At 38.2% G+C, this 13479-nt stretch overlaps 1 protein-coding gene across 1 annotated transcript in view; it reads left to right on the plus strand.

The window, feature by feature from the left end:
• The first annotated feature begins 8524 nt into the window (after window positions 1-8524).
• Window positions 8525-13479, plus strand: part of lgr4 (leucine-rich repeat containing G protein-coupled receptor 4) — a 38401-nt gene continuing 33446 nt past the window's right edge. Inside the window, exon 1 of the mRNA XM_067587383.1 lies at window positions 8525-9700. Within this exon, the coding sequence (XP_067443484.1) occupies window positions 9516-9700 (185 nt within the window). The 5' untranslated portion in view covers window positions 8525-9515. The remainder of the gene's footprint in view (window positions 9701-13479) is intronic.

Consider the following 13479-nt stretch of genomic DNA (forward strand, 5'->3'; position numbering starts at 1 on the left):
ATACAAAAGGAAAGCAGCATGGTTTTCCGGTGCTCCATCAATTGCAAATGTAGTTTCACAATGAACAGGCAGGATAAGCCAAACCTCGCCATCAGCGGGACTTTCAGATTGAGAGGCTGAAAATTAATCTGACAGCATGCTTTCAAAAGACAGCCTGGAGCTACAGGACACACACGGGCTAATATGTGTTTCTATGTCTCTCTAGCCTCTGTGGTTTTCAATTATTATGTTTTGGGACTGTTTGGGCAGAGTTTCACACTGGGTTGCTCTTTGTGGCTAAAAAAGCCCACATTTAATTTACCATGTGTTTTTCTTGTTAAATATATTCTCCTGATAACAGTTTGTAAATGACTTATTTCCAGGGAATGAGCCAGATTTATTTAAAAGCACAGATGCTCGACAGTAAAAATAAAAACATCGGAAACAACAGCAAGGCACCATTATAGTGTTTATGAAGACAACTTATTAATTAGTTGTCATAAGGCATTTATTATTATATTGTTAAGCATTTTTACACCATTTACTATGTATTTATTGCTTTGCATTGCATGATTTAATCCAATATTATGTATGCTTACATGTTATTAGTAAACTTTAAAGCAACTGTCATGATTTGCACTGATTCTTGAAAAAATCTTTTTGGTAAATTTGCCCCTTTTGAAGAAACTGGGAACACATTTTTCTGGGGATGCAACAGACTGTGAACTCCATGATGGATTTTACTGTCAGTTCTGAACATTGACAGAAGTCAGTCTGAATAAGGCACATCTTGTTCATCTGAGAGGATACAATATATCAGACATTTGTCACCAAGTCAAGAGAAACAACAGTGAGCACTGTACTGATGCTAACATTCTTGACACAAGAATATAGCTTGAGGGGACAGTACCACAATGAGCAGTTATACAGACAGAGAGGATGAATGACAGGACCACATAGGCTGATCATGCAAGAATGCAATTACTGGACATGCATTCTGCAAGATTTTACAGGGTAATTTGGGGGATAAAATGTCTTAACTTACCGAAAAATTGTTCCACAGTGTTCTTTGGCTGAGAGAATTTCCACAAAAATGACAACTGAAACATCTGCACTAATACGTGAGAGTGTCTTCATTAACTTCTAACAACCATTCTTTTTATTAAAAAACCTGGAACAATTTGCCCTCTTTTGCTGGTAAGGCATTATATCCATGAGTAACTTTTAATGAGAGAGGTAGCTTTAGGCCTTAAGACTGAGATGCTTCTTTAGAGCAATTTGTCCTCCATTGCTGCTGAGGAATTATATCCATGAGTAACCTTTAATATGAGAATGTTAGCTGTAGGCCTTAATAGTTAACATTTCTAGGTCACCATATCCGCAAGCCTCATCTATCTGAGTCAGTACAACACGATCCGGTTTCTATTTAGTTCCACGACCACAGGTTCATAGTAAATGTAGTAGCTCTCGGTTGGGCAATATGAAATTGGTGTAAATGACACTCATGAGCAACAATTGCACATTGAGACTTGAATGGCGACAATTATGTATGTCCTCAAAGACCCCTTTCACTGGCTCAAAAACAGCAATGTCCCAAGGTTATTTATATAATACTGTCTGAACAAAATGACAAGTGCTTCATTACCTTGAAATGCCAAAAAAAGTCTTTATTTTCATTAGTTCACTTCACAGCCCTCTCTGTTTCTATGATCTTTTTGCCTGAGATACTCCTTATTTGTGTCAGCTATGGTCATCAGACAAAGAAGCTTTATTATAGTCTGAGAATGACGATCATCGGACATCCAAGGCCGTTCTAGAAGAAGGTGATCATTGTGACCACTGACACTTGTCTGAGGACAGAGAGATAGCGTCATCTGGCGTTACGGTCACACTATCCCTTACTTGCTAATAACTGTTCTAGCCTTATTGTCCCTCAGGCTTGCCTTTCTTATTGAACATCAGAGATAAGAAGAACATCCAAGCAGCGAGAGACAAAAAATGCCATTTTCACCGTAAACACTGGTGCTATCTTGTATAATAACAGGACAAAGAATTCAAACTCTGCGGCAGAAGATGTAAAATAACCAAGGTTGTGTTCTGCATGAACAGGAAATCAGAGCTGTATGAAAGAACTGTCTGACTCAAGAATCTGTGTTAGCCATATCAAAGCAATTTCATGGAATTAGTGGTGTATGTTGCATCACGTCTGCTCAACCACTAGTGAGGCTAAAAGTGTAAAATTTGCCCTGAGGATGCTGAAAGGGCAAGACGCCATGTTATCACCTACATTAAGAGGGTTTATTGAGTGCACTTGGCAACTTTTAGACTCACGTTTTTTTTTTCACTTATCCGACTTACATAACAGATACACTTCCTTTTTAACAAATGAGAAAATCCACATCTAGTCCTAGAGACACAAGTCTCTCATTACCCAATCCCTGTTTTTTACACTTCAAGTCTATTTCTTTAGTAATTATCTTACTAACCTCAAGCTGACTCCATTGCATGTGTTGAATGTGTCTTTTATTTGGCCACTTTAGGGCAGTGCAACTAGCTGTAAACACAACATACAGCAAACATGTTAGTGAACAGTTGCCTATTTACACATCAAGCACACATTTCAGGAGATCTGATGAATGCAAGTCCAATATTCACTTTCTTTTTTGTTCTGTTTTGGTCTCCACCAACTCCTGAGGGAAATATCAGAGTCTTTAGTTGCTAAATGCTCTACTATGTTCACCGGCTAGTCGCTAACTTTGTCTGTCTGCCGTTTGGTGCTGAGCAGGTAATGCACAGTCGCTTTTTAGAGCTATTTTTTAGAACTGCATGCTAAAGATGGAAACGGTGCAGTGAGAGTAAACCAAAACAGCAAAGTTGCAGGCCATGAAACCAAAACAATGTACCCAAAGATGCTTAAAAGCTCCATAGAACTGAGGGGAACTGCAGTCGGGTGATATTTCTTTGTGGCAACATTCTCTTTCACGTAACACGTATCTCTTTCACCTAGCCATCTCACCCACTTTTAATATAATAACATTGATTAGAGCAGCTGTTGCAACTTGGTTGAGGTGGATCTAATATACCGCTGGCTAGTTTAATCTAAACAATTCATCCTATTTTACAAGGTGATCAAAAAGTTTTGTATGTAAAAACTTGATCTACAAAGTAACTAGCAACTAAAGCAGTAAAATAAATGTAGTGGAGTTATTAATCTTTAGTAGAATTACCTCAAAATTGTTAGTTACTGAGTTACCACCACTGGGATTACTTAATTTATTTATTGTGGTTATTTGATCAACTGTTTTATTCTATCTAATGTTTGCATTTATTTTATGCTGTTCAAATTATTTTCCTTTTTCTTCCCTTACTTCTGCTTCTTTATAAAGACACTCTGACACCAGAGATGACATTGTGGTACAGCATACTGACACACTTCCATACTATACTTTATTAATCTATTACTGTAAGTGAAGTGCATTTGTTTTCACAGTTTTCATTTCGCTGAACTCAGCATATGCACAGTTTATATTTCAGTATGGTGTAATACTCCTGGGGGGCAAGAATTCATGACCATTGAGAGAAAGGAAAATAGTTTGGAGCACTGAGAAATTCTAACCACTGTGGGGTAGTGTTTCTCTTCATAAGAATTTGGCTACACCAACAACTGTGTTAAGAATGTAACTATTATTAAAATTAATGTACACTTCTGGCTGAATATCTGTGCTCTTTGGATGAAACAAATATCACAGCACACCTTTCTGTAATTCTCCAGTGCTGACATACTGGCCTTAAAGACAAAAACTATAAATTAGGTTTGTTTTCCTTTACTTACTCACGGTGAATTTTCTTTCACATATGTCTCAGAATACTTTGCATCATTATTTTAACTGTTTAAATAATGTGTGGTTTAGGTGAAAGTGTAGTTGAGTTCAGCTGAAATACCAGACCCCTAATATCTGGTGTCCCATCTCAGATGATGTAATTTTGTTGAATAAACAAGGCATACCAGTGTGTTTGTCTTTTTCAATGCTGGAAAACAGGCTGAATGGAGGAACTGAAGAAAACACCCTATTTAAGTACTAAAATTCTTGACCAAATTACATTGTGGAGACAATCTCATATCGTTTTTAGGTATTTTTATGTATTTTAAGTCTGTCTTTCACATCTACATAGGCTCTTCTCTTTCACACAAAATAAAACAGAAAATAAATAAATAAAAAGGGGTTAGCGTTGGTATCCAATGAGATTATTTTAAGAAACACTGCCCCTCAGAGCATGTTTTCAACCACACCAGTAGACACAAACATGATTTTACACATAGAAAGTTGGTTAAGACAAGTGTTAAGACCCAAAATTAGCAGATAAAATGTTCTGTGTTAATTTAGTTTCAGTGCAGATTGGTGCCAGTGAATTCTGGTCAATCTGTGTTGTTTACTGTTGGGCCTTTTGGAGGTTTCAGTGAAATCATTCAAGAAAACATACTGGAAGGTGCCCACTTGATAACTTCATCAATACATATTTGCTTGGGTTTTGTTTTATTCTGCTAGGTGGTACTGTATATACACACATACCTAAAATAATACCTAAAAACAAATCATTTTTTGTAAGATTTTGCTCTTTTTGTTTGACTTGCATAAGCACATGGCTTGCTCATTTCAGCATTGCTCCAACAAATACTTTGACTGGTCGATTGAAAACCAATTTTAATGACAGGTCTTAGTGCAGAGACCTGGCATCAATTAAAAAGTGATTACTGTTGATTAAAGGTCTCCTTATACTTGCTATCCCCACTACTCTCTGCTTATGTCTTAAAATATCTCACAAGAAGACAGGGAAAGTGGAAAGTGTTACTCCCATCAAATGAGACTGATATGAACTGTGGGCCCACTACACAGCTCCAAGAGATCTTAAGCTGAACTACGCTAAGCAACTGCAAAACTAAGCTGTGCTAAAGGAGGCGGGGAGCTTTAGTTAAAAGTGAAAAAATATGCATTCCTACAACTCTAAGGATGTCTTATTGACAAATTGTATGTGATTAGCTAGCAAGGTAGTCAGCAATGTGTGCAAAGCTCGTACCTTCACTGTGAAAACTTCTGCGCCAGGGGAAGTTACACTGAAATGTTATTTATAGTATGTGTTTAACAGTATTATTTAATCATTTTTGTTGCATTGTTGTATGTGATGAAATAGCAATGTTTCATTTATATCAATGCATTAGTGTGATTATTATTAATTATTAATAATATTTTCAGAAATGTGAATCTGACTCTATACCTTTTGGGAAAGTGGGAACGAGTGGAGCTGATGTGACTGGAAATGATTGATGCCACACTGTACACCCCCCACAGATAATGTAATGCTCGTAATCCAATCCCAGTTTCCATATGTGCAGCAGGTGCGCTATGTGCCTCTGGCTACAAGAATACCAAACATAGTCACCCCACCCTGTGCACCTTGAGCCTTGTCTGGTTTACTGCCCTTTCCCACATGCACCACTGATTATCCCATAATGTGGAGGGTGGAGATGCTCTGAGCATCAGGTGCTGTAAGAGTGAATTTCTAAGCGGTGTGTTAAGGAGAGTGGTTTATTCATGGTGGGAATATTTGTGCATAAAAAAAGATGTGGAGGCTGAAGCAAGTTCACTTGCTCAGTAAGAGGTATAAGAGGAGGAATAAGTATGATGTTCATGCCATACAGTGAAAAGAAAGAATGTGAAGGTCTACTGTAGGTGGTGGACAGACATTTGTTTGCTTTCTATGCTGGTATTCTGACCTCTTGTCCTATTTTATGCTTGTTGTTAGAACTGGTATTAAAGTCTTTTCAAATATATCTACAAGTATGCATCTACTATAAATGGTAAATGGACTGTACTTGTGTAGCGCCTTTCTAATCTTCTGACCACTCAAAGCGATTTTTACACTACGAGTACTTATTCTACTCCCCACCCATCAAACTATGCGATGATGTCTCCCCTCTGATTTCAACATGTTAAAATGTCAAGTAACTCTAACTATGCAAAGGTATCTTACACAAGTAAAAATTATTGATTCTAAAATGAAAATGTATTACCTCTTAGTCTAAAATGAGACTAACAAAAACTCTTTTAGTACAATACTCTTGGCACAAAACTATTGTTGTCTTGGACGTGCATGTATGTATATCAGTATAAACTGCCCTGCATATATTCCCAGTCCCATATTATTCATGTGAGAGTGTAAGAACATAGCTTACACCTAAAAAACTGAATTCAGTGAACCACTACACAATTAATGCTGAATTAAATTATTATATTTAAAATGTCGTGGATTCCTGATTTCATATGATTTGCTGCTGTCTCATATTTGGTTTTGGCAATAAATGAGCTTAATATCGGAAAGAAAATCCCATGCACCACGAGGATGCTGCTGCAAAATGATGACTCTGATCTGAATTGAACAGCTTGAGAAAGGTCAGTACGGTTAGATGGATTTATAGCAGCAAAGACATTATTGTTTGTTGGTGATGGTGGTGGTGGTGGTGGTTTTAAAAGTTTTTTATTGTCTCATGCTTATTTAACATTCATGTTTTCCACAATATAAATTTAGATGTAGGTAGATGTAGGCGCAGGGGTGTGTGTTGGCACAGCAGCAGTGTATGTGGAGGTGATGGTGGTTCAGTGTCTTTTGATGGTCGCTGTTGATTCATTCTGCTCTTCGTTATTATGCGTGTGTCTGAGTGTTGTGGTTTAAACAGACAAGGAGGTAATATGTAACCCTAAAAACAACAATATGCAACCCCCTCGAGGCAGGAAGTGGGCTGTTTGTCTCTGCATTCTTCAGCTATCCTTTACCTTCATCACCTTTCTGAAGTTTAAAAAAACATGTGGACTTCACTAGTATAATTATGGCAAAAACGCCTGTTTAAACTTGTGTATATTAGTCTAACTAGTAATTACTAGTGATTGCTGTTCTAAAATGTGTTATTATATCTATTTGTTTAGCATCTATTTTGCATAAATTGTCAGGAAATGCAAAATATCCACCACATCCTATTAGTGAGGAAAAACTACTGGTATTTAACTGTATAATCAGAGGTGGGAAGTACTATGCTAAAGCGCAGTTACTTGTACTTTACTTGGATATTTCCATTTTGTGAAAGTTTACACTTTTGTTCAACTACATTTCAGAGGGAAATACTGTACTTTTTATTCCACCACATTTATTGTATGACTTACCTGTTACTTTTCAGATAGATATTTTACATCATAAAACATATGACAACTTGAGTATATAAAAGGAGACAGACCTAGCCGTACATTGTCCCACTATAAGCTGGTTATTACTGATATGAAATTTTGAATGAGTTGAATTGAATGAATTAACTAATATTTGAGCATGTTTCACATTGTGGTTTTACATAAAGAATCTGTATATGTCTCCTACCAATGAATGAAAAGATGAAACAGATGAAAATGGCATATTTTAGTTATTGAAATAATATGCATTGTTCCTGTCAAATAAATTAATTTCTAAAGCATTCAAAATTGCTTAAATAATCTGTAAACGTATATGTGCAAGGCTGGATTACCGACCAGGCAAGGCCATGGTGTTCAGGGGCCTGCAGGGGCCCCAAAAAGCCTCAGGTTCATTGTTTTTCAATCGTTGTACTTAATTGAATTTATTGCTAATTTGTTTTTAGAATTTTCATCATAAAGTATGATATACTGGATATCAAGTTCGGTTTTGTATAATTAACAACTCACGGCCCTGTAGAGGGGCACTGTGTCAAAATCTAGTATTCAGTCTTTATTTTAGTTAATATTGTGCTCACATGGTGCATATTCCTAAATGAAGTTGTTTTGATTAAACTGTCTCAAACAAACAGCAAACAGAAAACCTGGAGTAAGTATTCCAGTATAGGAGTACTGGTTTTGTTTCTGAGTTGCTCTGTGCACACAAAGCACAAAGGGGGAGGGGAGGTTTAGGGAAGTAAAAAGGGGCCCAAGGGACTCAATAACAAAGTTTTGCCCCATGTCCCCTTAACTGTTTAATTCAGCCATGTGAATGAGGAGTGACGTTTACTACTCAAAGACAAAAAAAAAGATTCCCCAACAAGCATTTAAAATGAGCCCCCAGAGGTTTGGGGTCACAGCATGTGCCAAAAAATACACAGCAAACATGCAATTCAAAAAAGTCAAATCTATTAATGCACTCTGACATTTGAAACATGAGAAATAGTTGATTTACAAGGAATTAACCTCAATCCTTCCAACTAGGGTCCCTGCAGACCCCACAGGTATACTTTTTTGTCACATCTCACAGGTGCTTTGTTCTATCATTCCAGTCTTTCATGACTTTGTCAATCAATGTGTTGCTAATGACTTCATGTCATTGTTATCTGTCTCTGTTTTAATTAGTGCTTTATATCAATGCATTGTGGTCCCGGGGGACCCCAGTCAAAAACAACCAATTCTGCCTATATGCAGTTTTAATAGATGGAACTATTTATTGAGTTCATGTTTGCCATGGGTCCTAATTTAAAGTATCACACACTATCAGGAGGGGGGTTGGGGCACTCTGTCAGTCATTTTGAAGGCTTTGTGGAAAGATTGTTGGGATAAAAGCTGCAATTTGTATTAAAAAAGTATTTTCGTTTTACAAAATACGCAAATTAACTGTAACTTTCCTAAAACAATCTGTTTTAGTTCAGAAGAAATAAGTTAACATTTTTGCTATTATGGTTGTATCTTACAGTATACTCTTAGGGTAGTCCTTGTATGTTAAACATGTTGGTAGGATGAGGGTTAAACAATCATTACTCAGTAACTCTGTGCAGCCTTGTGTGAGCAGCTTTACCTGACTTTTTTTTTTTTTTTGCAGAGTCCTAGCTGGTTGAGTGTGCAGCCGGTTGGTGCAGGTTTTCAGTGTGTTACAGGCCGGGCCCAGTGCTGCAGGTTGTCCGGTAGGGTGCCTGCCGAGCTACAAGCATGCTGTTGATGTCAGGAGCAAAAGGAGGGGAACGTGAGGAATGGCTGAAAGCTGACGGTGATCTGTAGCAAACAAACCAGGACGTCAAACGATTTGTCCGGTAACTGTTTAACTGACGGTTTCCCCGCCGCCCGGGATCAGCCTCTTTGTAGCGACGCATTAACAGGCACCGCTCGGGTTTTTTTGGTTATTTAATGGGACAACGAAAACGCAAAAAACGCAAGGTAGGCTACCGCTGCTGTCGCCAGCATTGCTACTTTATTTTCATGGACTAATACGACACGCAGGGGGTTTGAGAAATGTTTCACGGCAAGGTAAACCGCTCGTCTTCGAGGACAACGTTGGGGTTTTAACGCTAGCTTAACGTTTAACGTGGATGTTTGTTTTGTATGAAGTGTCCGGACGTTTTATATTGTTTTGAAAAAGCGACGGTTAGGCTTCATCTCTTCATGCCTCAACCGACCAAACCACATGAGAAGTCGACGTCCGGAATAGATTAAACCACAAACAAAGCCCACCCTCCCCTCCTATTTTTTTTAATCGCTTTCACCTGAACCGACGAGGAGAAAATGCGTGTGGATTTGTTTTGGGTATGTTTGTGGTGTTTCCTTCGCCCCGGTGCCACCGGTCAAGGGCAGTCGACTCCGGCCGTTTGTTCGCCCTCATGCAGCTGCGATGAAGATGGGGGTGCAGACTGCTCCGGGAGAGGACTGACCACCGTCCCAACTGGGCTCAGTGCTTTCACTTATTACCTGTAAGTACTAAAAAAAAACCCAAACCCGCATCCACACTTGAAATACAACCCTCAAAACACGTCTGTGCACTTCCAAATGTCTTCACCAGGAAGGCCCCCGTATGGGATGTTGTGTGTTTACAAGTGGGTGATGGACATTCAACATCACAGGGGTAAACTTTGCACAAATGTCTCGCAAGAGGAAATACTCAAGCGAAGATGTTGGGGATGAGTCTCCTGGTTTAGGTTTCTAGTCTGAGTCATAACTCTCAAGGTCTTTTAGTTCAGTTTAAACCACACACAGCTTGACAAGTTGTCTCTAACTTTCCATTGGAGCCAAAAAGTTAAATCCTTAACTGAAACAGCATTATATCAACTCACTCTTTGTGTATAAGATACGTTTTTGGACTGAAGTGAAGAATTATTTTCATTATCAATCAATCATTTTGATTGTAAAATGTCAGGAAGTGGTGAAAAATGCCCCACAGAAGTTTCTAAAGTCAAGGTGATGGCTTCAAATGAAACAGTCCAGAAACCCAACCTCATTTATATAAAACAGAGAAAAGCAGCAAATTACTCATATGTGAGATGCTTGAACCAGTGAAGTTTGATTTTATATACTCAATTAAAGACTTACAGTTGCAGATTATATTATGTTAACTAATTGTTTCAGCTCTAGATATGTTAAAAAAGGGGTTTGTTTCAATTTCCATTGCAGCATGGAGTTGATCCAAACAGTGCCTTGTTCCCAGTGTTTAATGTGTAATATAAAAATAATTAGAAGTCAAACTTGTGCCATAATCACATTCTCGCCACAAGTCTGTCACCGCTGCTACTTAAAACTGATTTTTTTATGAGAGGTACAGTAAATGGGCACCACAGATTAGCTCGTCACATAGTGGTGCAGATACAGTTGATGATTGTTCCTGAAGAAACTCCTCGTTTTATTTCACAACCTCTGGGTTAATCATGAACTAAAGTAACCACCTTGGTACCAGCATTGAAAACAGCAATTTTTTTTGTGGCTTTTTGTAATTACTGTGCTGCCTCAATAAACAAATAGAATAAATTATGAGTTGAAGTTTACGGAGGCGTCTGTCTATTTAAAATGAGGGTTTTTTTTTTTTTGGTTAAGTAAAATAACCTGTATTTCACTGTTACTTAGCCTAAATGTTTAAAGGTTTGCCCTTGTTTTGGGATATCTCTGTGCATTTTTGCCACCTTTTTTAAGGGGCTTCACTACCCCAGAGCCAATATTGTGCCACTTGAAATCACCATTGTTAAGAAAGTGTTAGATAAAGTAAACAGAGGAAGCGTATTCATATACCAGTCTGTCAAGACATGTCACACTAGGCCTGCTGCTTGCAGCTGAAACTCTCAGCATAGTTTTTCCTCTGGGGGAAAAATACTCCCAATTTATTATGGGCAGTCTGACATTTCAGTCTCTACATGAAACAATGTTTTCACAAAGTGATATCACAGTCCTGACTGCCACTCTGCTAGTCTACTTTATGTCAAAATGGAGACCAATGTGTTGTTTTCAAGATTGTGCTATCTTCTTGTCTCGCAGTGTACGTGCACATGGTTATCTAAATGCTCTGTGACAGGTTTTAAACACTGAGCCGCCTAATATATTCAGTTCAAACTCTTAAAGTATGTGAAAGGTTGTTTGTCCCTGTCGCTGTCTTACTCTCATTTGTTCTCCTGGTCTCTTGAACTTTAGTTGTCCTCTCCCACTCCCTCCGTCTTTTGTATGTGGAGCACTGGGGTTAGGGATCATGATGGATTAGTGAGACATATTGCAGCTGCAAGAGCTCCTTCTCTCAGGGCTAACGCACCAACAATAGTGTGCTGATATGTAAAGGAAAAATCTCATATACGAGTGTTTTGTCATGACAGTGTTTGAGCCGAACGTCAACAAATTACTTTGTAGTCACCGTGTCTTAAGTGTCAGCGTGATAGCGTTGAGAGAAAAATCTAGTTTGGTCTGTGCTAATGGGTAGGAAGGTGTGTACATTTAAAGATACAAACACACATAGACACACATAATGGAGGAAACAGACAGATACAAGATAGTGTTTTGTAAGCCTCAAATGTTAGGAAAATTCCTCATTACAGGGATTAGTATTTAATTATTTTACTTTTCTACCATTATTCATGTGTTTTACTTTAAAAATAACTTGTGGTAACAAAAGACCACGCATTTTACAATAAATCATATGACAACACTGGAGTGGACTCTTACCTACAGCCCACAGGGGCTTGAGTTTTGGCTTCTGTAATGGAAACAGCCTTGTCACAGAAAAGCAGATGAGAGAAAAGAGGAGGCCCCTCAGCCAGTAACAAAGCAAACACTCCTTTTGAAGGTATGTAGTTTACCTGCCACTGAATCTCTGCACAGGTTTCTTTTTTCCCCGTGTTGGTATAGTGTCTGTGTGAACTCTTGTGCATTTTAAGGCACTGAAAGGGGGTTGCTACTGCTTCTATCCTAGTTGTGCTGTGTCCTTTCATAGTGTGAACAAGGTTGAGACTTAGGGGAAAAAGGAGGGGTGGCATCAGGGGTCTTGCACTCTACTGGTGGAGCTCGCCGGCTTCACCATTGGTGCCCTCAATCCATTTTTAACTGAATGATACTTTTGTTCTTGGTCAGCAGAGGTGAAAGGAGCCAGTCAGTGGTTCCCGCTCCCAAACAGGATGACTTGTAGATGGGAGAATATTAACACTCTCTCCCCCTCTCTGACTCCCCCAACCCTGACCTCCACTTGCACACCTATTCCCACCCCCCCGTCACAGAGTTTCTAAGGGCTAATGATTGTATGTTTTCTCAGGTCTTGTGCCGAGTATTCAAAAAATAAATATCACCACCAAGTTAAGTTTGGTAGAAATTTAAGGTTTTATCTGTCTTTGAACATAGCAGTTTACTTTGTGTTGTGACTGGTTAAAACAGCGGTTCATTGCTCAGAGGGTAAGACTGTGATGTCTTTTGGGACTCTAAAGACCCTGTGAGAGGGTACAAGGACAATGAAGAGGACATTTTAAAGAGTGATAGTTGAATGTTTGGAAGTGAGTTTGAACATAACAGAAAGATTGTATTTGCAAGGTTTTGATCTTTGACCACAATTTTAAGTAGATGACATCTATTTAAGTGCACTATAAAGAACTATGAAGTATAGTAGCCCTTATTTGGAGCACAAGGAAACGATGCTAATTGCTAAATTGCTGTGCTGAACCTGCTGTTGGTGTTTGTAATTAAAGTGGAGTAATAAAAGTCAGTTAGCTGGTGTCTTATGCAGTAAATTATGGACGTATTTAGTATGAATATGAATTAACTGTCTATAAATTACATACACTGTATTGGACAGACTCAATTAGATTTTGACAAAACTGTCCAGAGCAATGCTTATCATTTGTTCCCGTGTTTTCAGCATTACATTGATAGACAACTATGTGTACTACAGTGTTTGTTTAATTGTACATTACACATACACTATGTTGAACATCTTTTATTGGTTATTTTTGAGGAAATAATGATGCATTGTTCTACTGGTAAACAGGAGAAATTATTATTTTTGACAGATGAATTTACTGTTGTCAAGTGTGTTGTAGAAATAAAGCTAGTTGTGAATCAATGACATGTACAAAAGTTAGAAAGACTTTAGGGACATATTTCCAGACAACAAACAAAAAGTTACCCAAAAGCAGTTTACCTTCAAGTTTAGCCACTTTAGTGTCTCAAATGCTAATGCACAATGATTATGCTGACATGCTGATGTTGAGCAGATACAATACTTTCCATGTTA

The sequence above is a fragment of the Thunnus thynnus genome, chromosome 1 (genome assembly GCF_963924715.1).
Source record: "Thunnus thynnus chromosome 1, fThuThy2.1, whole genome shotgun sequence".
Taxonomy (NCBI): domain Eukaryota; kingdom Metazoa; phylum Chordata; class Actinopteri; order Scombriformes; family Scombridae; genus Thunnus; species Thunnus thynnus.